The sequence below is a fragment of the Meleagris gallopavo genome, chromosome 3 (genome assembly GCF_000146605.3).
Source record: "Meleagris gallopavo isolate NT-WF06-2002-E0010 breed Aviagen turkey brand Nicholas breeding stock chromosome 3, Turkey_5.1, whole genome shotgun sequence".
In the NCBI taxonomy this organism is placed as follows: domain Eukaryota; kingdom Metazoa; phylum Chordata; class Aves; order Galliformes; family Phasianidae; genus Meleagris; species Meleagris gallopavo.
Genome location: NC_015013.2, coordinates 59,883,514 through 59,910,216, shown reverse-complemented (window position 1 = coordinate 59,910,216; position 26,703 = coordinate 59,883,514). Strand labels below are relative to the sequence as shown.

Sequence of the window (26,703 nt, the reverse complement as noted above, 5' to 3'; positions counted from 1 at the left end):
CCCCCCTACAGCCTGGGCGCTTCCCTCGGCGGTCATCCCCTTGTGCTGGGGCAGTAAGCGTCCTCGGGTGCTTTTTCGCAGCCCGAAGCCTTCCTGGGGGAGAGCTTTCCTCGGGGGCTTCGGCAGCTGCCGCAGATGGCTCTGATACGTTTGTTGTTTACTGATATGGAGATGGGTGTGTCTTCGCTTTGAATTCAAACGTGGGTCTGGCAGAAGTACTTTATTGCTCCTGTCCTAAATAGAAAATCGCTTTTTGAAAAAGTGATAAAGCGACGTAAAAGGAGAACGAGGACCGGGAAAGGAAAGGATGCTCAGTGGGCAGCAACAGTTACGTGTGTCTGCTATCCGGAGCTGCTGCAGTGCTCCCATTGAGCTGGTGCCGTTCTCAAAGTCGCAGATAGTTTCTCTGGTAGATACTTTTCTTCTGAAAAACCGCAGCTGAACCAAGAAGGCGATACTTTGGAGTGCTTGTTGTGTAAGGAGCAGTGGTGCGCTGAAGGCTTTGATGGCAGAGCCTTGGGTCTGCAGGAGCCAGGTCAGGGAGTGTTTTTGTTGCTCATAGCACGCGTTCTGTAGCAAGATACCTTCAGCTGCACTCCTGCAAACTGCAGTTTCATCTTTACAAAGCTTCAGCTTGTACTGTCTGTCAGGAGCGTGAAGGGCTTTGATGTCATAACAGAAAATAAAACTAGCTGTGGTAGCAGAGGAGCCTCTGGTTAGAGACCTGTAGCTCCAGAAGAGCGCTATGGTAGTGAATGGTGATGATAAGCCCAGAGTAAACCAGTGTAGTTCCGAATTCCCATAAGGTGATTTCAAGGTCAAAGGCTGAAGTGTTGTGTGAAAAGAAACTATAATTTTTTTGCACTAAATGGAATGAAGTTTAATTTTCTTAAACTACAATTGGTTCTTTGGTTGATTTTTTTTTAATTTTATTGCGTTGGGAAGTAGTTTTATTGTTTTTTCAAGTAAGAATTACCAAATAAAAGAAGTTTCAAGGTAAGAGATATTTAAAGGTGGCCCGCATGTAGCTCGTGGAACGCTTCATTGTTCCAGTTACTCATTTGATGGAACTTGGTGGCTGTGTTCTATCCATGCCGTGTTTAAGTCCACTTTCACAGCTGCTGTGAGTTGCCAGGTGAACGATCTAAAATCTTAGAAAAATCTTTTGTCCCCAGTTGGAATCACAGCAATCCCCAAACGTCCCTCTGTGTTGGTTTTATAATCCTGTGTCCCGCTCAGCACAAGACCAATGATGCAGCAGTTCCCTGTGCTGAGCCAGGTGTAAGTGAGCTCACTGCCTGCAGAGTGCACTGGCTCCAGAACTGCGAGTGCAAGGTTTTCAGCTACCTCTAGCTCCATTTTTTTAAATTATTATTATATATATTATTATTATATATATTATTTTAAAATCTCTGTGGCTTTTCTCATAACCTGAGACTCACTTCTTGAATCTGGTTGTTGCGTACTGATTGAGCGGGGAGGTGCTGGTGACAGTGGGCTGAACTGCAAGACCAAATCTTTGGTTATAAGTAGATTGGATGGTATGAAATAGGATTATAATACCGGGATATGCTCCTGAAGTTGGTCAAGAGCCTGTGGGAAAGAGGCAAAAAAAAATAAAAATAAAAAATAAAAAAATTGTTGCTTGTGCTCCTAAACCTCGTTTTCTTAAGTCCTAAGATATTTAATGGAAAACTCTTATAATCTTTTTTTTTTAAATGGACTTCCAGCTTTTTATTCAAGAGGTGTGAATAAGGATATTAATCTTTAGACAAGCTGACTGTCTTGTGTTTTATTGTCTGCACAAAGTTTATTAAAACCTGCCTCATGGTGTTAAATCAGGAAAATCTTCCTGCGGGTACAGCATAGGGTGTAGAAGCCGCACTGAATGCTCTGGCTTTGCAGGAGTTGGGCACGTCCTATCCTGTAGTAATGCTTTCAGGTAAGCAGCGCTCTTCTTAAATGGCTGTGTGCTCGTGTTAGCGGTAGAGGTGTTCACTTCATGTGGAATAACTGACAGACACACTTGGCTGGTGGGTGAACTGTGGGTTCTAGAAATTATTTCAGAGCTCTGCCATCTAATAGTACTTAGGACACCAACACAGGTTTGCTTCATTTCTGAGAAGAGATTTATTTATCTTTGATTGAGGGGGGAGAGGGAGGCAATAATACATTTCTCAACTGAGAAGATAAATTTAGTTCTGAATATGAACTTGTGATATTGTGCTTTATATTGATAACAAAATGGGTGAAACTCACTATAATTAAGGCTGCATAACTAGATGTGTGTCTCCTCTGTGTCTTTGCTGTAACTAACACAGAGGAGCTGCCCTTCCTGCTGCTAGGCCTAGGTTTCCTTGCCTGTTTAAATTAGTGCTGTCTAGCATGAATCACTGACGTGTAAGTTTAAGTGTTGTTTCCATGAAGCGTTTCCCTGTGCTTCCTATTTGAGAGGCTTTGTTTATCAAGGCTGTGAAGTATGGATATCTCCAGTAGATGGAGCATGACCTACATGGAGCTGCAAACATTACCAGGTTTCCCGCCCCTTTGACTCTTTCCACAGGAGGTCAGTGCACATACTGTACTGATTTCTTGCTGCGGTGTTTCTGTCTTCAGAGCTGTGATTTGTATCTGTAACACCAGATCTGTAACTGCATCAAAAGAGGGGTTGTCAGCAGGGAGAGGGAGGTGATTGTCCCCCTCTACTCTGCTCTTGTGAGGCCCCATCTGGAGTACTGTGTCCAGGTTTGGAGCCCCCAGTGCAAGAAAGAGGGAGCTGTTGGAGGGGGTCCAGAGGAGAGCCACAGAGGTGATCAGGGGACTGGAGCACCTCCCGTACGAAGACAGGCTGAGGGAGCTGGGCTTGTTCAGCCTGGAGAAGAGAAGGCTGAACAGGGGTCACCTGATTGCAGCCTTTCAGTATCTAAAGGGAGCCTACAAACAGGAGGGGAATCAACCCTTTGAAAGGGTTGATAACTGCAGGACAAGGGGAAATGGTTTTCAGTTGAGGGAGGGGAGACTTAGGTTGGATGTCAGGGGGAATTTCTTTACAGAGAGAGTGGTGAGGTGCTGGAACAGGCTGCCCAGAGAGGTTATGGATGCCCTGTCCCTGGAGATGTTCAAGGCCAGATTGGATGGGGCCCTGGGCAGCCTGGTCTAGTATTAAATGGGTGGTCGTGTCAGGGGGGTTGGAGATTCATGATCCTCGAGGTCCCTTCCAACCTTGGCCATTCTGTGAACACTGAGGCGATACTCAAGGCAGGAGGCCACTTAAACTCAAGCTGACACTGAATTCTTTGGTATCCTTGGTGTGTTTGTTGCAGGAATTACGATGGTGGACCACGAATAGATCTTTTTCAGACTAGTGATCCTTTCCATTTTATGCTTTTTATTTTTAAATGAAGATTCACAAATGTGTTACAAAAAGATGATCTTAACAGCTTTTGCTTTAAACTTGCATCTTCCCTTGGAAGGAATTATGTCTGTATCCTGGTATATGACCTGGAAATTCAAACTAATTCTGTTCCTTTGACATAGTGATTATGAAGTTGCTACTAGAGGCAGGTCTTATGTTCATGAGAACCTCATTTGTTATGTTAGGATATGTAATGATTATGGAGAAAACTACAAGTAGTTAGAATAAATTAGTCAGAGTTGTTTATTTCCAATTCTTCACTCTCTTGTACTCAGCAGTGAAGAAGATGATGACTTTCAATATGCAGATCATGACTATGAAGTCTCACAGCAAAGAAGCTTGAAGAAGATATGTAACAGGGTGAAATGGACACGTGATGAGGTGATTTTTTTTTTTTGGCATGCATTTCCTTCCTATTTCATATTGGCTGGATATTGAAAGGTGTTATTCTTTAGTATTGGGATAGCTTATAATACTTATTGGCTGAGATTGTCTTAACAGGATGAAAAGCTGAAGAAGCTGGTGGAACAAAATGGTACAGACGATTGGGCTTTCATTGCTAGTCATCTACAAGTAAGTTGAATTTTTGTTTCAATTAAGTTTCCTTCTGATCTTTGTTTACTTTGATCATATGTTTAGTTTGGAGTTGAGGTGAAACAAACCAGAAAAGCCTAGTTTTAAAGGATGCTTGTAATTTGGATGTGAATTCTAGTTCAGATATCGGCAAACTTGGGGCTCAAATTATGAACTGAAATGACTTAAGTCATCGATTTTAAAGTGTATGTTTTTTTCATTTAAATTCACACTTGGTATTTGCTTTCATTGTAGAATATATTCTAATTTTCCAGGGGTTGTTTCCCTAGTGGTGATTGCATCCACAGTTCACTATTTGCTTGTGAAGCAGGTAGGAAAGTGGATTGCACCTGGAAGATGCTTCAAAGGAGCAGGATTGATTTCCTAGCGCTTTAGGAAATGGTATTTGTGTGTTTCTGTTTTTATTTTTCATTGCTCTTGTTATAGGGATGTCAGCTTCCCTATTAAATGTAAATCACTCAGTGATATCTTCAGTTGTTTCTAATGGAACCTTAGCACATTTTTTTGAAAGTTTACTATTATAATTTTCTAAATGTTCTGTTCTGGCAGACAACTGGAATGAGTAAAGGAGCTGTCAATTCAATTGCTAAATGTCTCATCAGCTGTATGAGCTGCACTGGTAGAAAAAGCTTGCAACAAAATGGATGATGACTCTATTCTGATTAAATGTTGTAGAAATACATAATATAAAAACATGGTTAGAATTTATTAAAGCTGAAATCACTACCAAGAAGTGGTACAGAGTATTCGAATGTTAGAAATTTAAAAATCAAGACCCTGTTTTTGGTTCCTATAATATTGAGTGGAGTAATATGGTTACATGAAATTCCAGTGTGAATGGGTAGAAGTCAACTTGAACTCAAATACTGTAACATTTCTTTGTTCTCATAGTATTTATGCAGTGTGCTTCTACAGACTATTTTTCTCAGATGGCAAAGATCTTGAGCTTATGTTTATAAACTTAAGGCTTGTGAACTTAAGAAGTTTGTAAGTAATTCACTATTTCTTACATGTACATTGTCCCCTACCAAGAAAACAAAAATAAAAGCAAAATGAATGAAGGGCAGAAGGGATAATATCAAACACTGACACAATTTTTTTTAATACAAATCTATAAGCGCAGAATGGAGTTGCATTTATCTGACATTTTGATTTCATAAAAAGTTTTGCAGCTGAAAAAAATGCTTCTTGAGACAAAAATCTGTTGTTCAGCTGTGCCCAAGTGAGGCTGAAAAAAGATTCCTCAGCTATCATGGGAAACATACACGGAGGATCTGACTGCCCATAACAGAACTACTGAGGTTGGATCATCTGGTCTGAGCCCCCTGCTCAAGCACAGTCAGCTGGGGCAAGTCCTGGGCAGCCAGCCCTGACTGACTGTATTCAATCAGGTCTTAAATATCTCCATGGATGGAGACTCCACAGCCTCTCCAGGCAACCTGTTGCTATGTTCAAATTACAATGCCAAATAATAGGGATTGGCATGAGTAGCACTTTGTTACTGACGCTCTTTATCTAGGAAGACCAACTGAGTTACCAGCATGTTTTTAGAACTATTTTATTTTTGTTCTGGGCACAAATAAACCTTCCCTTCTATTCTGCCCAAATAGAAGTGAAGAATGCTGAAAGGTGACTCTCAAGGGGGAGAAAATACAACCTGTGTTTGTTCTCCCTCAATTTACTGTGGCTAAAGCCACAATGAAATGACTTTGTTTTGTTTCACCATGTCTTGCTTCTCTACTCCAAATGTCATGATTTCAGAAACTGAAGGTAAGAATACTACAAGGCTCCAACTTCAAAATTTTTCTCCCACCGAAGATGGGAACAACTAGCATATATTGAAAGTCTATCTTTTACAGCTCATCTTTGCTAGCAAATGATGTGTTTATAATAAATTAATTCCAGCGTGCTTTTAAATCCATAATGTTTATTTGTGATTAACTTGAAATTATTATGGTAATTTTAGATGGAATGGTGCCTTTTGTGGTCTGCAAACTGCCTCTTGTTTAGCTTTTTGTTAGCGTGGTAATGCTTTAAAATCAGTACTTGCAATCCAGTAGCTTGCACTGAAGGCAGCAAATTACTGTGTCCTAGCATCATAAAAGGCATGCTCCTGTACTGTACTGGATCAGGCTCTTATCTGTATATTTTTAGGGATCTAGCCAATGTCCTGGTAATCCCAAACTTTCTTGCAGGTGCTTTTTAGGAGGTAAATATCTTCTCTTTCATAACTGGGAACAATATTTCAAAAGATCTTCGAAGCTGATCAGAAAAAGCCACATTGTTTAATCAGTGTGTTAGCTAAACTTGATATAAATCTCTTTTCCTTGATGCTGTAGTGAAAAATTGAGAACGCATACATTTCAGGCTTAGAAAAATATTTCCTTGAAAGAAGTAGTATTTCTTTGATCAGTAGTCCATATGGGGAAAAACATTGATGTCAAAAGCATGTAAATTGCTTAAAGTTCAGAAAAGGTGTGGAGTAGGATGAAATAACTAAGTTTTTCTTTAAAGGAAATTAAGTTGCTAACTCAATTACCATTGCAATCAGACTAGAACTTTGTGTAAAGTTCCTTTTTTAATCCTTTTTTACAGAAATGTTCTTGCAAGGAAGAAATAATAAGGGAGAACTTTTATTTTAAAACTTATCCAGATTTTAATTTAATCCTAAATAAGTTTAGAGTTCTGGCTAACTAATGTTTATTGTCTTATGTGTTATTTAAAAGTTTACCAACTGCTCTGGTCTTCTATTTCAGAACCGTTCAGACTTTCAGTGCCAGCATCGATGGCAGAAGGTACTAAACCCAGAACTGATTAAAGGTCCTTGGACTAAAGAAGAAGATCAGAGGGTAATGAGCACTAATTGATACTGTACTTTTTTACTGTAATAAAATCAAAATATGACTGCTAAAAGTGTTTACCTCTTTCTTAGGCTTGAACCCCACACATGACGTCTCATACATCACGTGACATAGTGAATTACATTGCGCTACGCTGTTTGTGAAGGAAAAAAAATGCAGCTGCTCTTAAGCAGATGGAGTGTCTGGTCTACTCAAGTGTTTCATTTCCCTTTGCTCAGGCTGCTAGCTGAACTCTAGCTCACTGTGCAGAAGAGATCTCTTTATGGCATCAAAGATCTCATTTACATCTTCTGTTTCTCAAACCCACCATACTTAAAGGGATTGGAGCTGAGGGAAATTGTTTCATGCTCTGCTATTAAAGAAGCTAATAATGGTGTGTTGGATTCGTTTTCCACACTTCCATTAATCTACACCACAGCTTCTTGCCTGCAAAACCCAGCCTCCCCTTAGAGAGATGCACTTTTAGCTTTCACATACTGTATTTTGAATTGACTGCTTATTCCCACTGTTTAAAACTAATATTTGTCAAATTCTGAATATGACCTGCCTAATCCATTATTTAACAGTTTTCATTAGTCTTTTTAAGGAAAAACTTTGAGTATGTTTTAAAACCAAACAACACAACCAAAAGACTGTAGAAATGGGTTGAGAGTGAAAATTCTTTTTTTTTTTTTTCATGCTGATGCTTTTGAAAAAGGTTGAACCAGACATCTTCACAGCTTCCTCTTTCAAATTCCTCAATATCAGTTTATGCAATGGATGATAGGAATTCTGTAGCTTCCAAACATTTGCTTTCATCAGTACTTTCATCAGTATGCACTTATATTCTAAACCCAGTGAATTTGGAGTTAATAAATAATTTAAAGAAATTAAACCCATTTTACTGTCTACTTCCTTAGGTCATATGTTTTATCAAATTGACTATTATAATCCTTTTCTAATATGGGACTTCACCTGTTTTCTCTCTTTTTTTTTTGATAGGAAATGGTAGGATTTGAAATTATAACATACATCCATCTGTGTTCCAGGTTATTGAATTAGTTCAAAAGTATGGTCCAAAGCGCTGGTCTCTAATTGCAAAACACCTGAAAGGAAGAATAGGCAAGCAGTGCAGAGAGAGATGGCATAACCATCTCAACCCTGAGGTAAAAAAGTCTTCGTGGACGGAAGAAGAAGACAGAGTAATCTATGAAGCTCACAAACGTTTGGGAAACCGATGGGCTGAAATAGCAAAGCTGCTTCCCGGAAGGTGCTTTTCAACTCTATTTATGTTAGCTATTGCAATATGAAAAACGGTCATTACAAACTTCTTTTCAGTGTGATTTGCTTGTCAGAGTTAATCTGCTGTTACATCTCTATCTTGATAAATAGTGAAATCTGTATCATTGAATATTTTTGCATATGATTATGTATTCTTAAAAAGCCAGAAAAATCAGAGGAGGAATTCTAGCACCCTGTAGCATTCTTTCAAAATCCTTCTGACCACTTACAATTCTTCTAATTTCAAAAAACCAAAAAAATTTTTCAGAGCTGAAGAGAGTACATGCAGGTAACAGTGGAAGAATGCGTTAACATCCTATGACTCAATATCAAAGTCTTTTTCCTTAAGATCTTGTGCAATACTTATGTGGTACAAAGCTTGTTGGTCACTCTATGGTTTCCAAGTTAAGAATGAATTTTATGGACTGTTCTTAGCTTTCAAGTATGATTGCCAACTTACATGCTTGTAGAAAATAAGATTTTAGTGTATTAAAAACTTTAATGAAATAAAATTTTAGCCTCGTACTGTTAATAATTCAGTATTATGCTTCTCTCTGAATGTAGTGTGTGCATTCAGGAAGTTACTTTCTAGCTGTGCATAGGAAATGTCGGCACCTGTTCTGTTAAGAGAAAGAGTCCTTTGTAATGTATGTCTAGAAGTTTTTACACTTTGATTAAGCACTGAAATCACAAATTTCAGGAAATAATTTGGAGGAATGGGAATGCATTGAATCTGAATAGAATTTCAGGGAGGGAGGGTGAGGTTATAAGCACAGAGGCATTCCTAATTTAGTCACATCCACTGAAAGCAAATTCAAGATGGAACTCATCCCTGTAGACAAATAGACCTGGGAGACTGGTGAAGAGTCTAATAGTAGTGTAATGAAAAGGAGGAATGCACCTTGGAGCTGAGCTCATGTGAAGGATGCAACGTAAAGCCAGTTTTATTTATGCATACCTCTTTAATGCTAGTAGTAATGGTACTAGTATTTTAGACCACTGCATTAATCCTCTTTTTGCCTTGTATTAAGTGATTTCACCACGCTTGTCAAGCTGTGGGCCTTTCCTTGCCGTAGGAGTGGCAGTAGGTATTTGTCTTTGGCCATGCCTGCTTTCCCTGCACGAGGTGACACTACGAAGCATTGGTACTTTCCACAAAGCTGCACACACAGATTTAGTGCTGTGAATGCATGCTGTCACTTAAGAAAAGATGAGTTTGAATGATAAGAGCACTGTGGGTGGTATTTATCACGCTGCAGGACAGTAGGCCAAATGTCAGCTTGAAGTTCTGCAAATTCAGTATCACAGGGCATAGGTGGTCTAGTGATAGAAGTTGATCCAAAGATTTGAGGTTCTCACCTATAATAGTTACCAGAAACGAAGCCTTCTCTTTTGCTACTAGTAACGTCCTGCAGCCTCAAAATTAAGTGGAAGGAAGTTTTGGAAAAGGCAGCTTTCTAGTAGTTCTTTGGAAAATACCTAACACGCTTGTAAATAGAACTTCCAATCAAAGTTACTAGAGTTTCTGGATTTGAAGCCTTGGATTAACTTATGTGCGCAGACCCCGCGATCAATGCTGTATTTTAAATGTTCTGAGATATGGAAACCAGTTATTGTTGTACGCTTTCATTTTAGGACTGATAATTCAATTAAAAATCATTGGAATTCAACAATGCGAAGAAAGGTGGAACAGGAAGGATATCTACAAGATGGTACAAAGTCTAGTTCTGAAAGATCTGGTTCATCCACACTTCCGCAAAAACCCTGTGTGACTATGGAACACTTGCACACTCAGAATCAATTTTACATCCCTGTTCAGACACATGTAAGTTCTAAATTCAGAATAATTAGCGTTTCCCAGTTTCAAATTGTATATTTGGTTTGGAACTAGAAACTCATCTGTGAGAGTGAAGATCTATTAAATGTTGTGGTAAGTTAGGATTTCTAAACTATAGAAAATATTTTATGTATGATAAAATAGAACTGATTTTATAGACTACTTTGTTAAGGGTATTTAAAATGATGTGTTTCTTTTAGATCCCAGTGTACCAGTATGCCTCACCAGAAGACAGCTGTATAGAACATGCTTCTGCATCTGCCAACTTAGTTCAGGTAAATTCTTATTGGGTATTGTAAATGAGGAGAGTGTACTATGTATTGTACCGTAAAACGAGGAGTAAACGGGTAACTTCAAACTATTTCTAAGTCTTTATCATTCATCTAAATTTATGTATGTTCCTCTGCAAGTAGATCTTCTGACTTGATTTGTAGTTCTAGGTAGAAAAAAAGGAGCTGTCTTTACAAATACCAGTGCTGAAAGTCAGCTTGTTTGCTTTAGTCTCTTTTCTCTCCTTGGGAAAGCTTTGTAAGGTGACAATGAAGGGCATAAGAAGTTAGTTCTGCATGTAGTATGTTAATAAAACAGTTGTGCTCATTTCTGACAAAAGTATGGTTTAAATCCTAGTTATTACCTAAATATTTAGGTTAAAATTGTAACGTGTTAGAATTAGTTGGCTCCTGTGAGATTTAAAGACATGATCTGTGAGTTGAAGGTGCTGTTTTGCAGTATTCTAAATACCAAAGTATTGAGCAACTGTCAAGTGTGGGAAAAAAAAAAAAACAAAAAACACAAAACACAAAAACACAGCAAAACAAAACAAAAGCAGAGAGGGAAAACAACCAATGTGTCTTTTTGCTTGTTGTTTTACTGGTTTACTGCCAATGTATTTGAAATTGCTTGTGTATTGCAGACTAGATGGACTGGACTAGATAATCTCCAGAGGTCCCTTTCAACCCCTTCTATTCTGTGATCTGGGCTTATAGCATAACTTCCTGGAAGAGTTCTTGTGAATTTGAAATTAGTAAAACAATAACTTTGAGAATGGGAAAAAAAATATTTTGCTTGTGCTAGGTGTGTTAAAAGAATACAAATCATAACAAAGCTTTGCGTAGCATCTGATGTTGGATTGTTTTATGAAGAAATAAGATATTTTCTGCTCCTTTAAGTCCTCCAACAAGTTTACATTTCTGATAGTTTCTGATTGTCTACATACTTTGTCTGCAAATGTTGATTTGAAATGCTTTCTTACACTGTGAGGAAAAAACCAAATTATTCAAAATTGTAGGAAATGCATGAAAACACAAACACATTTACAAAGATGGCAATATTGTTACCTCTGTGAAAGATGAAACTGAGTGACTGTTAGTTTAAGAGTGCTATACTTAGCATTTATAGATTATCTTAGAACCTATATTAGAATAGTAACTTGTATAATACAACATCAGATCCTTCTCCTGTAAATTTCTAGACTTGTTTTGCTTGCACATGAGTACCGTGTTACCCAATATGATTCAGTTGGTACAGCTTTGCTCCAACAGATTGCTGGTAAAAATGTATCTTAAATATAATGTGGAATCCTTGCTGTGGAGGGGTAGTAAAAGTGGAAAATAGTAATAGGTTCTTTCTTAAAATTTTCAGCAGTCATTTATTGATGATGATCCTGACAAAGAAAAGAAAATAAAGGAACTTGAATTGCTGCTCATGTCAGCCGAGAACGAAATCAGAAGAAAACGATTATCATCTGTAAGGACTGTACATTTCTATAAATATTTCAGCAGACTTTACTGAGACTAATCTTCAGAAATGTAGACGTGAATGTTTGGATTTGCATTTTTTTTTTTTTGACCTTTTAAAATGGAAGCTGTCGATCAGTTAAAGTCTATGTATTGAATTGAGGCAAAACACAATTTTCTAAACTGTAAAAGCAGCAGAAATATGACCTGCAGTTTGACAGTTGTTCCTAATTTAAGAGCATGATTTTAATCCCTTTCAAAAGTTAGCACATGCTTGTTCATGTCCCTGCAATTCAGTTCTGTAAATTAGCAATGCCAATCAGCTGTTTGACAGAAAAGTGAAAGTTGCCTTATATTTCTGTCAAACTTTTGTGTGTGCTTGCAGTACTTAATATCCATATTTAGACATGTCAAGCAATATATAAATTTGCACTGTACAAAACTTTCATAAACTTCAATTGAGTGTGAGAAGCTTGCACGTGATAGACATTTCCTCAAGAACAAAGGGCAGGGAGCAACATCAGAAGAACTCAACCTTACTGATCACTAATTTAGTTTACAGGTGAACCACTGTTTTTATGTGGTAGAGCTATTCCCGGCAATTCTCTTGAAATGGTGTAATGTTCTGCTTGTGGAGTAGAATAAACTCTTCTTCTAGATTTTAGTCCAAACAAAAATCTGTTTCTTGAGCACTAAGCAATGTACTAAAATAGGGTAACCATTTAGAAAGAAAGCAAATTATTAGTGTAGGATCTTCATTAAAAATCTCTTATCATACTGGGAGCATTTAATCTTCTAGAGTTTCTGATCTTAAAGGGAATCCTGTTCTTTAGTGAAAATGAATTTATATTAAGATGATGTTGAAAAAACAGGAAACTTGCATCACAGATGGCTTCCAATACATTCCTTAATTATCAGTGTATAAGACATGAATGAGAGTTTTGATAAAAATCTGACAATTGAGAATGTTTACTGTGTTAATATAAGGAGAATACTAACTGCATTAATGTGAACAGATAGTGTTTGAAAAAGTAAAATTAATAGTTATGTTTAGTCTTTCCACATTCAACTCTTTTTCTCCCTTGCTTAATGATTGACTTTGCTCAACTTCTAAGCTGAATAAGCTCAAAACATTTTTTCAAACCTTTTAGCAAGCTGGAAGCTTACCTAGCTGGTCTGGAAGTTTTGTTATGGAAGACTGTGTGCCTAATACACTAAATAGCCTTGGGGAACAAACAAGTGAGTTCTACAGCATTGATGAGACCCAGGGCACATCCGTTCAGCAGAATTCACCCACTAAGTATTTGGCAGTGGAAGCAAATGCAGTGTTATCATCTCTACAAACCATTCCTGAATTTGCAGAGACACTAGAGCTTATTGAATCAGTAAGTCTGCATTCATGCTATTTTTAAGAAAAGAAAAAGTTATTTAGGGACATCAGAGCTTAATTAGTGTAAGATATTTTTTAAATTACCTTATACTGCACTTGGCTGTAGTTTCACTTATACTAAGTGATTTATTTTATTGCTTGTTTTAAAATGTTTTGTGTTTTAGTCTTGTTTGTAAGGTACATGCAGTGTAATTTTTCATTACATAAGCTGTGAGGAAGAAAGTTGTAAAATTGGCTTAGTTGTTGTGAAATAATCTTAGATAAACCTGCTAGTGTTTGAGTGTTTTGTATCTTGCCTCATAGGATCCTTTAGCTTGGAGTGACGTCACCAGTTTTGACCTTTCAGAGGCTATTGCATCTCCTGTCAAGCCAGCTCCATTAAAACTAATGCGGATTCAACACAACGAACGGGCTGCAGAGTGCCAGTTTAATGTCAGTGTCATGCTTGATGGCAAAAAACACAGTAGCATCAGTGGTGAGGAAGAGGCGGTTTTTCCAACCACTCCAAATGTAACTAAATATAGCACTCCTCCTGCTATCCTAAGAAAGAAGAAGAGATTGCGTGTTGGGCAATCTCCAGTTAATGAACTGAATGATGGCTTGTGTAATGATGCCATCAGTGTCGCACTAAAGCACACACCAGTGAAAACACTACCATTTTCTCCATCACAGGTGAGTTTATTTTTAAATGTGGCTAAGCTAGGAAGACTACAGTGGCTGGGTTATAAATTATAAGTACTTTCTTCCCTAGTAGTGCATTGCAACCTAAACAAATACGTCCAAAGACTTCTTAAAACATGTGTTTTGGGTAGATCTATCAAGAAATGTTAAAATAACAGATTTCCTTTGTTTTGAAGACTGACTGTTTCAGTGGGGGACTTGCAGCTCGGATCACCCTTAATCATGCAAGCAATTGTAGATAAAGGCCTATTGTCTCTTAAACATAAACAAGCAATAGGGATTTTAAGAAGTTTGAGTGATTAATATGCAAATATCTTGGTGTATAAATCAAAACCAGTTTATTGGAATTTCTCAGTGAAAAGCCTGTCTGATATGCATACTGATCTTAATGCTTGATACAGTGATCCCTTTGTGCTTTGTTTGCTTAGTTTTTCAACACTTGCGCTGGAAATGAACAATTTAACCTTGAAAATCCTGCATTTACATCAACGCCAATCTGTGGGCAGAAAGTTCTTATTACAACTCCTCTACACAAGGAAACGACACCAACAGATCAAAAGGAAAATGCAGGGTAGGATTATTGCATTAAGCATCTCTTGGTGTTGCTTAAATAAAATCAAGTTTTTTCTAAATGTTGAGAAACCGTTCTACCTATAGACACGCTATGAATGAGTTTTAGAAACTGCAACACTTAAATGTTTGTATGCTAACATAAACTGGCCTTCTATTTAACTTAACAGTGACTTGTACTCAGTTAATTTTTTTCCTTTTTTAAAAGCAGAAATTAATTTCAATTTTTTATATAGCTTGGGTACTATTATTGTGATTGTAATACTTAATGATTAATGATGGTGATATCTATTGTATGACTTAAGGTATTTTAAAATGTTTGGCTTGCAGACTCATTTTATGAAATTACTGTTCATAAAATATTTAAACACATGTGAACAGTTTTCTATATTTAATAGTTTTCGGACTCCCACAATTAGAAGATCTCTGTTGGGTTCAACACCAAGGACACCAACTCCTTTTAAAAATGCTTTGGCTGCTCAGGAAAAAAAGTATGGCCCTCTCAAACTTACGGTATGTGATGACGTAATTTATTTTCTTGTTATTTAAATTATAAATACTCCCTTATTTTTTAGATGTTGTAAGCCCTAGCGTGATCTTTGTAAGCTTCTTCTAACAATGCTAACGTTTCAGTGAATTTCAGCACTATCCTGCAGAATTGCTAGGCTGTAGATAAAACATTTCAGATTTTTTATGCTGGACAGACTGTAGACTTTCAGTGTAGTATGGAGGCATTGCGTTTTTGGATGGTGTTCAGTACCTGTAAATCTAGGAATACTGACAAAGACTAAAATATTGCTTCTACGTTTGTCAGTTAATTTAAATTGATGTAGCCATGTTAACAATGTGCCTCCTACTAGGTGGTATCATCAGTGTCTGAGAATTTAGTTTTAATATTTTAGCGTTCTGATTTTCGAAAAGAAGAATCATAAGTGAGAGAGTGGATGGATTCTTCAGTCAGATAACCTACTGACAGCAATCTGGTGCAACTGAATATGAACGACTGCTTCATTTTAAGCAATATTCACATTTAACTTGAAAAAATGTGCTATCTTTGGATCTTCTGGGCCATGTAAGAGCTACGTTGTTTTCTGGTTTTGGTTCTTCAACACAGTAGAACTGAAACTTGATGTTTACCACAGCATGCTAGTATTCTGAGCTCTTTTGGATGGGAAGATGCTTAGAAGTATTCTACTCTTCTTAGTTTACTTGAGCGAAGCCTAGAATTTTCTTCATCCTAAAAACAAAACCTTAATTTAGCAATTTGTGACTCCTTTGATTCTTCTGGCAGTGACAGAAGACTTCTTTTTGGTTGACTATGAATAATGTTACATTTTTTTCAAGTAATCCAATTTTTGCTTCCTTCTTAACCTAGCTTAGGTATGTTAATGCATAATAACTTTTGGAATTCAGTAGACACATGCTTTTCAAGTTCTGAAAAAATTCCAGCCAATGTATATTGACTACTTTTTTTTTGCTAACACAGAAGGTAGCTCAGACTTTGCCACAGGGCTTGGCACCATCTGTGTTACCCTATAGATTCACAGTCTCTCACTATGCAAATGGAGCGGTTTGGCATGACTGTTTCTGTCCACTGTTAACCTCCTGTTCAAAATCAAATTTTGAAGGCTTAAGGGAATTCTTCTCCTGTTGGTACACAAAGGAGCCATCTGTATGGCTTCTGTGAAATTCTGTACTGTACTGAGGACTATCGATGTCTTATTCAAAGATTTGTGTTAAGACTAATATAAATTCCTTTCCTAACAAGAGTCGTGCTTCAATAATATAGTTTTTAGTATGTTTGTGTCCATACATGTGTGTACATGTGTGTGTTTGTATGTACTTCATATATATAAGGAGTTTGTATTCCTTTTGTCAATGAATAGCTATTGCTAAAAATGTGAACGAATAGTTTGCATGTCTTCTTCAATGCTAACTAACTGGGTGGGTTTTTGTTTTTGAGGCACTGTGTGCATGTATGTGTTTTATCTGGATAGAAATAACTTGGAGTAACATGAATAGCCTTGAAATGTTGATCCTTAATAACAGTAGCTTAAATCCTTTCTCTGCTATGTTTTGCAAGATCTCTTATTTGGCAAAAGTAAAAAGTGGTAAGAACTAGCAGCTAATGGACTTCCTGTATTTTCTCCTCTGATTTTTAATAAACTTAGTCACAACCACTTGCCTTCTTGGAGGAAGACATTAGGGAAGTTTTGAAAGAGGAAACTGGAACAGATATATTTCTCAAGGAGGAAGATGACTCTGTGTATAAAAGCTGCAAGCAGGAGGTAACTTCATAATAATAATTTCAGCTAGGCAATAACAGCTTTTAAATAATATTTTACAATCCTTCTCTGTAAAACATTTATTGCAGCACAATTCTTCCAAAAAAGTCAGAAAATCACTGGTCCTGGATGCATGGGAAAAAGAAGAGCTTGGTGCCCAGCTCTTCACAGAAGACAGTGGCTTGGATGTACAGGTAGGTATTAATATTAATGCAATATGAATGTAGAATGAATGTCTTTCACTGTAACAGCTACAAGAGTTTGGTTTGAGGTTAGATTCATAAATCTATGAAGTGAGAATCACTCTTTTATTTTAAAATATTACTTTGAGTACTTAAGCAGTACTTGAACATTGAGCTTCCATTGGTTAATTCTTCCTTTCAGGCCTTCAGGGCACAGAAGCAGGAAATTTTGAGTGGTGTGGATGCTTAGCAGTGTTTTGTAGCATAGCTGCTTTCCATGCTAGTTAACTGTGAACTTCAGCACATATGGCACACTGAAGCTCTCTAAACCAAGTAGATGATGTTTACAGTTGTGTTTTGCATGCTAGACATTCTGGTAGACGTGATACGAGAATACCTACTTGCATACTAGGCAGCACGTTTTTCCTTTTCCCATTTAATATAATAGGAAATATAATAAGAAATATCAGCCACGTAGGAGATAAAGTTGGTGACATTTCTCTTCCTGAAACAATCTGAATATCTCTTCCTCAGTGATCAAGACATCAGAAGTCCAGATATGAGGCTGCCTTGGTCCTGCATTCCTTTAAAAAGTAGCCTAATATTATTCCAATAGAATAACTAAATAGCTTGATCTTTAGTCTTGTAGTCTGTGGGGAAATTAATATAAATATTATAATAATGCACACAGGTGTTTAATTATGAGAGTAAATGTTTATGAATCTTGATCAGGTGTTAAGCCCTGTTTAAGTATCTACAACAACATGTGCTTAAGACATACCCCTTTCTGATTATTGTAGCTAGTTGTCTAAATTCCCTTCTTAAATGCCTCAGACTCCACCATGAGCCTTTGTGTCTATTAGGTCTTAGGTGCTCTGCCACCTAGTGGAAATTCCTTGCTTCCCCCCAAAACATCGCTCTTCTTGTGAGTATTGCTCATAGCTGCAGTTGTTCAAAACAGAAATAAAATACTGAGTGTTCTTTTAGTAATGTCTTGTTATGGCATGCTGTATTGTCCTTCACTTATGCTCAGGTTATTAAGCTAAAAATGAGGTACACCATTATGTACTGCTACACTGGATTGGGAGGAATCACTTTCCTTCCTTTCCAGTGACAGACAGGTGCTGGTGCAGTAGGAGTGCTCTGCTAGGAGGAGAGATGCTAGTGATATCTGATTTTAAAATGTCTTAAGTGGAAATTGTGCCTCTATGGGGAGGTCAGCTAGGAGTAAGGTCCAAGGTAGAATAAATATACAAAGGTAGTTTAACACATTTTAATGGAGTGTTTTTGTAAGCAAATACTTTTGTCACAGTTGTTCTCATCTAATTTTATTCTCTAGAACGGCCATACATCTTTCTTCTGCATTGCTGTAGTAAAGCTGGATGTTTTTCTTTGTTTCCAAAAATTCTATTAGCATATAGAACTCATCTATGGAATGGTCAATCCAGTGTTTATTTCAGTTCTTAAAACAGTTCTTTCCTTGATACTATTATGGCAGCAGAAGAAATTGAGCAGAGGAGGCGGGCAACTGGCATGGTTGAGCAGAAACCTGCAGCTGAAACTGAGGGAAAAGGGAGAAATGTACAGGAAGTGGGAGCAGGGTTTTGTAGCCTGGGAAAAATATAGGGGCGTTGTCTGCATGTGTAGAGATAGGGTTAGGAAAGCCGAGGCACAGATAGAGCTGAACTTGGCAAGAGATGTGAAAAATAACAAGAAGGGGTTCTACAGGTACATACGCAGGAGGAGACAGGCCAAGGAGAGTGTTCCCCCTCTGACAGATGAGAACAGAGCAGTGGCTTCCTCAAATATGGAAAAAGCTGAGGTGCTCAGTAAGTGCTTTGCCTTGGTTTTCACTGGCGGTCAGGCTCCCCATGTCTGCCAGGACCCCAACCCTCTAGGTGTGGGTGAGAGGAGTGGATTGCATCCCACTGAAGCAGTGAAACAAGTCCGAGTCCTCCTTATGAAACTGAATATATGTGAGTCCCATCGGGCCAGATGATATCCATCCTAGGGTTCTGAAAGAGATGGCGAGGTTGCTGAGCTGCTCTCTATCAAATTTGAAAAATCATGGCTGCCTGGTGAAGTCCCGGGTGACTGGAAAAAGGGAAACATTACTGCCATTTTTAACAAAGGGAGAAAGGAAGACTCGAGGCGCTATAGGCCGGTGAGCCTCACCTCTGTGCCTGGGAAGAAGATCATGGAGCAGATCCTTCTGGTTACCATGTTAAGGCACATACGAAATGAAGAGGTGATCTGAGACAGCCAGCATGGCTTTACTAAGGGCAGATCTTGCCTGACCAATCTGGTGGCCTTCTGTAATGGAATGAGAGCACTGGTGGACAGGGAAAGGGCAACAGATGTCATCCACCTGGATTTCTGTAAAGAATTTGACATGGTCCCTCACCACATCCTTCTCTCTAAATTGGAGAGATGTGGATTTGAAGGATGGACTGTTCAATGGATAAAGAATTGGTTGGCTGGTGCACCTCTCCTATGAAGAAAGATTGAAGGAACCAGACTTATTTAGCTTGAAGAAGAGGAGGCTCCGGGGAGACCTCATTGTGGCCTTCCACTACTTGAAGGGAGCATATAAACAGGAAGGGAAACGGCTGGTTATGAAGGTGGATAGCGATAGGACAAGGGGAAATGGTTTTAAACCAAGACAGGGGAGGTTTAGATTAGATATTAGGAGGAAGTTTTTCACACAGAGGGTGGTGATGCACTGGAACAGGTTGCCCAAAGAGGTTGTGGATGCCCCATCCCTGGAGGCATTCAAGACCAGGCTGGATGTGGCTCTGGGCAACCTGGTCTGGTGGTTGGCCCTGCCCATGGCAGGAAAGTTGAAACTAGGTGGTCTTTGAGGTCCTTTTCAACCCAGACCATTCTAGGATTCCATGGGCTGGGTATTTTTGTTTGTTTGTTTTTGGGGGGGTTAGGGTTAGGGTTAGGGTTGGTTTTTACTCTAATCCCCTTGTCCTTACTTTCACAAGGCTTCAACTAGAACTGAATTACAAGCTTTTTTCTTTAGCACTGTTCTGTAGTTACCACTTGATAAAGTCTTGCTCTTAACAAAATATCACCAGCTGTAGCCTGGCTCCATATAGGATAGAGAAACTGTCTACTCAGTCTACTCAGTAATGCTGAAATCACACTGGACGCTAATCGTCAGAATTGACTATGAGTTGTAGTGTACACCAAGCCAGTTCACTTACATAGTGTTCATCACTTTTCCTTTCAGCTTTTTTCTTAGGGTCTATCTGGTACTATTTGCTTTCTTTACATTTTGACTTCTCTGATCACAGCAGTTGAATAGTATTTTTATGAAATACTAATTACTATTCACGTTCCCTATCCTTTTTTTATTTATAGTCAGAAAATGCATATACTACATCTTTATTAATGATACCATTGTTGGAAATACACGACAACAGATGTAACTTGACATCAGAAAACCAAGACACAAATTCATCAAACAAAGCAAATGCAGTAATTAAGAAGAAACTGAATGCATGTTCTTCAAAAAATGTCAAACTGGAGAAATCCCTTCAGGTCTGGTTTCAAACTATTCTTTTAGTTTGGTTAGCAGGTTAACTATTTAACAATTTCTTTTTCTTTTTTTTGTTTGTTTGTTTCAGTCTTGTTCTAATGTCTGTCTGGAACTGTTCTATTGAGCTTTCTAATTTTGATCAGTGTTTCCATTATCCTTATTTTTCATAAGTTGGTCATATGTCCACAAAGTGTTTATTTATACCTAAGTTCTTTAAATACAACCCAGATGTTCAAACTGAGTGTCTTCTAACATTTAAATGTGTACACATCATAAAACCAGGATAGCAGAGACTTACAAGATAGGTTTGAAGAAGTCAAGCGCTAAGAAAGCTTGCAGCACTGACTTGTTGGAAACTAAATCTCCATAGCATCTAAGTTTCTTGGTTTTGTTCAGTGTTCACTTCATAATAACTCCAGTGGGATTTGTTAAGCAGAATTAATCCACAGGTTCTGTTTGATAATTGTTCTTGCAACGTGCCTGTTCTACAACTCTGTATTTTCCATACTATTTAAACTGTTTCTTAGCTCTGATAGTGGAATCTAGTTTTTGGGTGTGTGTTTTGACCACCAGGTTTTGGGAGAGATTCTCTTTGACCTGATTTGGCACCTATACTTTTGTCCCATAGAAGTTAATGTATAGTTTTTCTGCCTTCTCAGAACATTTACTTATCTGAATAAATTCTAAAAGTTAAAAAATAGGAAGACGGGGCACTTGGACCCTTATCTTCCATTTTTCAACCATTATACCATTATAACAATGAGGTGCTTTTAAGTACAAAGACAATGATATTATTTGCTGATCCTTTTTAATGATAAGAAAGATTTTAATGATAAGAAAGAATAAACGTCACATAACTGTGCAATTCCAAAAAAGAATTATTAAATGCTGTGACTGTACTAAAGTCAGTGTGTCTGCCTGGCTGAGAACTATGCACTTCAGAATGCTTGAAAGGGGACTCAGTCGTACTGTACTCACCAGTATTCTCATTGAACCATCTTTCTCTTTTCCTTCCTTCCCCAGGGGATTTCAGTTTTCCAGTTCTAATCACGGGGGCCTTCCATGAATCAAGGTTATGCTAAATTAATAGTGAAATTCAAATGGCTGATTTTCTCTGTGATTTCAGATGAATTTTTCTCCCTCCTGCACAAATGAGAATCTTCAATACTTCCTTATGCTACAGTCTGCTAGTGTCAGTTCTGATTTAGAGCTACTAGAAATCAGTTTGAGATTCAGTGACTCATGTAAACGTGCAGGATTTGCTTCCTGGAATAAGCAGGACAAGTGGCTCTTCCATTCATTGTTTTTGCTTCTGATGCCTTTACCATGTCTGGCTGTCCTTGCACAGCTGTCAGCTTGGTTCATTTAAGTCCTTTACAGTATTTTTTTCAGCTGCCAAACTCTTTTGCCTTCCTTGATGTCACCCAGACAGCTGTCAATAATGCTTTTTGCTTCTTGTTGAGCTTAGCATATTTAAAGGAGAATATATCAAAAAAGACAACTTAATTAACTACCCTTTTGTGTTTCAATTGCTGAACGAATCTGTTTTTAAGAGCATTTTTTTGGTATGTTATAGCTCACTGCTGGTGAGGTGGATTTATGGGACGATGAAGGAGCTTTGTCACAAGTCTTGCAGAAGACAAATCCTTCCCAGTGAAATACAGTATTGATAGAATTTCATAATTTATTACTACTCTAGAAGGCTACAAGAGATTTGCTTAATTCTAAAGAAGAAATATTTTTGTTAAAAGAATAATCTTTTAAATTGAATTTTGTTTTATGCAGCCAAATTATGATTGGGAAGCTGTTGTTTATGGAAAAACAGAAGATCAGCTTATCATGACTGAACAAGCAAGAAGATATCTGAACACATACACAGCTACCAGTAACACTTCGAGGGCTCTGATACTGTGATGGGCACTGCAACTGACAACCATCTCTTTCTATTGAAATGGACTCAGTGTTAAAGGAGATGCCAGCACAATACTCGTGAATTAAGTCTTTACTTTGAGACAGTATGCTAAGGGAAACCTTCAGACTTTCTTAAAGCTTCCTTTCTTCTCTTGACTGACAAAGAATGAACACAAAACTCCTGTATTCTCTACAAAGGGATAGTACAAACAGTTCTGCAATGCATTTCTTAAATATTAAAAAAGTAACACCTTTAAATACTATAAAGAACATCAAAGAGCATTGCAGTACATACTCAACATACAGTTTTTAGGTCAATTTTTCATATTTATTTTTTTGACTTGCATTGCTTTTTTTCTGCTAGTGTATAGAGTAGGTTCATAGGTTGTTACTGGTTTCTGAATGAACAACAACATACATGACTGAATTTGCTTTTGCTTATGTAGCATTTTCCTAGTATGTAAAGAAACACAATGGAGAGGCGTATAAAGGAAGGATAGAAAGTTGCACTACTAATTTTTTGGTATGCTGCAAAACAGTGAAATTAACTACAGTGTTAAATATATTTATTTGCAAATGGTACTAGAAGTAGGCAGAGAGGGGTGAATTAGGTTTTGGTGTAAAGCATCAGTATTTTCTTCATAAATCTCAAAATGAGATGATTGTTGAATGTATTGTACAGTGTGTAGTAACAAGGAAAAATCTGTAAATTGGAAAGGAGTCTTTTTATAATTTATTTTCATTTTAAAGCTTAAATGTAGATATTTATATGTATGCAGGTTGTTTAGAAGCCAACGTTGTTTCCTGTTAAAACAGCTGAAACGAAAAAAGGACAAGTTTAAACCTTTAAAGTATGGTATAGCAGAAGAGTGACAGAGCTGAAGTGTACAAATCTGTACTGTACGTTACATCTACAGAAAGATTGCACTATACCCCTTAAATCATGTTGGTCTACAAAATAGTTACAAGGTATACCTGCAATATACATCAACTCCTCCCAACCTTGTTTTAATATATTTAGAAAAGAAGGCTATGGTCCTTTATGTGACCTAGAAGTACTTTGTCCTGCATAGGTACTAAAAACTAATGCATTTTATACCTTATTATTATTATTATTATTATTTTAAAGAAACTTGGCACCTTGGATCTCAAAACAGTTGTATCTGCACTTAAGTTTGACCATTATATACTTACTAAATGTTTGAAGAGCAAAGAACGCTCTTTTATTTATGAAAATCTTGGTCCTTATTTAAAAGTATACAGGTCACAACAGTTGCTTTAGTTGCCTATTTTAGGTATTTGCACTTATTTTGACTTTTTCTTTTTGAAGGAATGTTTGCATTTGGTTTTGTTGTAGAAATTCTTATGTAGTTAATTTCTAGCAAATGGCAATGGTGTGTTATCAACAAATACTGACAGGTAAATAGAACTGTACACTGTAGTTTTAGCTATTTATGATTCAGACACTCTTCCTCTCCACTCCCGGGTGTGCTGCTACAGATGGTGGCAGAATCGGCTTGCTGCTATGAGAGATGGAAAGAGCGAGCATCATATGCACTGTACGTAAAATTACAAAAATGATGTCAGGTTCTCTAGTTAACTTAATGAGATCAACCAGTACTATGCAGGGTGTGGAAAGTATTCCTATCATTTTGATATCAAAGATGGTAGAGAATAATTTATTGGTGGGGAATTTTAACACATGATGAGTCGACACAAAGAAAGTAATTGGTTATTTAACTTTTTTAAACATCTCAGAGCTTATACAATCCTTATTTTTAAGAGTTTTTTATTTTATCTTAAATATTAAATATTCACCTGGCTATGATAGTAGTAGGCATAAACATTTTTAGCAGTTTTTAATTCAGACCAAAATTTTAAGGAGGTGGACAGAGGGGAATCCTATACCTAATGGGATCAGAAAAGATCCTTTATGCCAAGATTACTCACCAGTGAGATCCAAGAGGAAGGAACTGGAATTCTTGGCAGTACTAGATTTAGGTGTACATTACCACAGTGGATTTAACAAAAACATTTTATGCTGGAGACTGCATTTAATTCTCCAAAGACTAAAGAACTTCTTTAAAGAGAACGAATATCCAGAATACGGATGATATATTTCAGCAGAAATGGTATCACAAAAGCTCCCTATTCTGAGTTTAAGCATAGGTTTATTATAAGTAGTATTAATTTGGTTTGGTATTGGTTGGATCATCTAGTTAACTCCTATTTTGTTTCTTTAGCAAGAAGGTTTTAATCTTTGATGTCGGGCATCTTTTATTATTTTTTGAATGTTGTGTGCATTTGCATTTCTTTCAGTTTGTAAGTAGACCACATGCAGCAGCCAAACTTGCATGAAAACTAAATACATATTACTCAATTTTTTTTTTGTTTTGTTTTAAGGTTTGACATAATGTACAACAAACACCTTGTTTATCTTAGTTTTTGTTGTACTACAAACTTTTATGTAAGAGAATCTCACATACAAGGCAGACCATATTAATGTCAGAAATAAAGCATCTATGTACCAGGTTACTGTATGTCCCTTTTGTTTGAGAACTTAAACACTTGGTGCTGTTTAAAAGCAACATTTATGCATGCACGTGATGCTGCAAATCACATAATATTTTCTGGATTGGGAGCAGAGAAACATGGATCACATATACCACTGGGTTACACTGCAAGATGGAGTGCTGTGGCAGTACATGCTTTAACCCAGGCTACATGTAAGTCTCCTTGTATTTCGTTAATACTTTTTGTCTTTCAGGATGTCAACAAAGATATTTACATAGGGGAGGCAGTCAGAGGGATAAAGAATGTTGTTAAATCTTTTTTGCATTCCTACCATTTTGTATGGTAGAAATGATATTTTAGTGTTGTGTTTTGGTCTTCAAAGTTAAAAGCAAGTGTAAGTTGTATCGTGTGATTTTTTTAATTATTATTATTATTTTTTTCAATACAAATACATGTTAAGCTGAATTAGACTTTATTTCTTCTTGGCTGTGACTGTGCTAGCTAGATTGCTGTGTGAATATCCCACAGACCAGTCCATGTTCGCATGCTTGAAGTGTTCCATAGCTTGGGACATTGAGGTGGGCAGATTGTGCTCTTGTGGCTGGCAGAAATCAGGGTGAAGCACAGGCAGATGAGAGTGAAAACTCTCCATGGATGTGGCTGGCTAATCTTGTTTTTTCTGTGACAGCTTTGATCAGTGGAAAAAATGAGAGCCCGATTTCCAGAAAGCCAAATGTGGAATAAACTACAACCTATGTTTGACTACACAAAGACTCTGGGAGCTTTACTCAAAGGCTTGGTTATATTTAGAAGTGGTGGTCTTTAGGGAATTGATTAGTTTGAATGAGCCCAATTCCTATTACTATTAGTCTGGTTGTACACACAAATAATTCCACTTGAGCTGCGCCAAATCAGAACTGATCCAATGTTGTGAATGATAAAGCTTCATGAAATGAGACTTATAACACTGGACATTGACATAAGCTGCACCATATATGTGATCAAGTCCAACACAACATGAACAACAAATACTCTTAGAGTGAAATTTATTTCAGCATTTAGTTTTGTAGCAAACATTCAGACAAAAGTTTGGTACATAGGCAGTAAGCATACTACTGTCTTCTAATGCTAGACCTCACTTTAAATATTTTTTTAAAAGTTTCCTTGACCTTGGATAAGCTTAAGCATTGCAGGCTTAAATGCTCACTTTCATTAGGGAGCTGTGGATTATTATTTCTGTGCCAGATGAGCCAAAAGAGAGGTCCCTCTTGGAGATGCAGCTTGCTGGTCTGTGTGGCTTCCCCTGGAGAATGCCAGCCTATCCCTCCAGTGGGTTGGACTCTTGCCCTGCAGCTGGGGGAGAATAGGATCCTTGTAGTTCTGCTAGCATCATGTGCTAGAAACAGCTTTGGAATTTATACATTATGTTTGCTTTATATCAAGTTAAAACTTGAATGCTCATACCCACTGTAGTCCACCTTAGTGATTTTATAAAGAGACCTCAGTGCTACAGCTTTTGTGTTTAGAGTTGGAGATGTACAATATGGCATTTCTCAGGATCAACTTGGGTTGGTCGGTTGCTTTAATTCCATTTTTTCTTCTGTTTCATCGCTGTTTGTGCTTTCAGAGAGGTGTGGAACTGGGTAGACTTCCTTGCTGTTAGACTGCATGACTCCTGGATACAATTGCTGTAGCAAAATGAATTAGGTACCTGCTGCTGCCTTTTATGGAATTTCAAGTTTCTTCTACACAGTCCCTGGGATTGTTTCCCCTATTCCTGCTTTTCTGTGTTTCTGTGTTTTCTGAACACAGAGTGCAGATGGAAAGAATAGATATTAAAACCAAACCAACTAGTCAAAAAGGAACAAAACAAAGCAAGCTGGCTGTTGAAAGAACATACTCATAAATAACATGCCTCAA

At 37.4% G+C, this 26,703-nt stretch overlaps 1 protein-coding gene across 1 annotated transcript; it reads left to right on the top strand.

Moving 5' to 3' along the window:
- Window positions 1–3,643: 3,643 nt before the first annotated feature.
- MYBL1 (MYB proto-oncogene like 1) lies at window positions 3,644–24,804 on the top strand (the record flags this gene model as incomplete). The annotated part of the gene is made up of 15 exons (XM_019614356.1): window positions 3,644–3,796; window positions 3,917–3,988; window positions 6,766–6,858; window positions 7,899–8,119; window positions 9,766–9,955; window positions 10,168–10,242; window positions 11,609–11,713; window positions 12,855–13,088; window positions 13,397–13,765; window positions 14,203–14,345; window positions 14,743–14,857; window positions 16,516–16,632; window positions 16,719–16,823; window positions 20,181–20,360; window positions 22,144–24,804. Coding segments are annotated over 15 exons (2,301 nt in total), but the record flags the coding sequence as incomplete, so codon positions are not given.
- Between the last annotated feature and the right edge of the window lie 1,899 nt (window positions 24,805–26,703).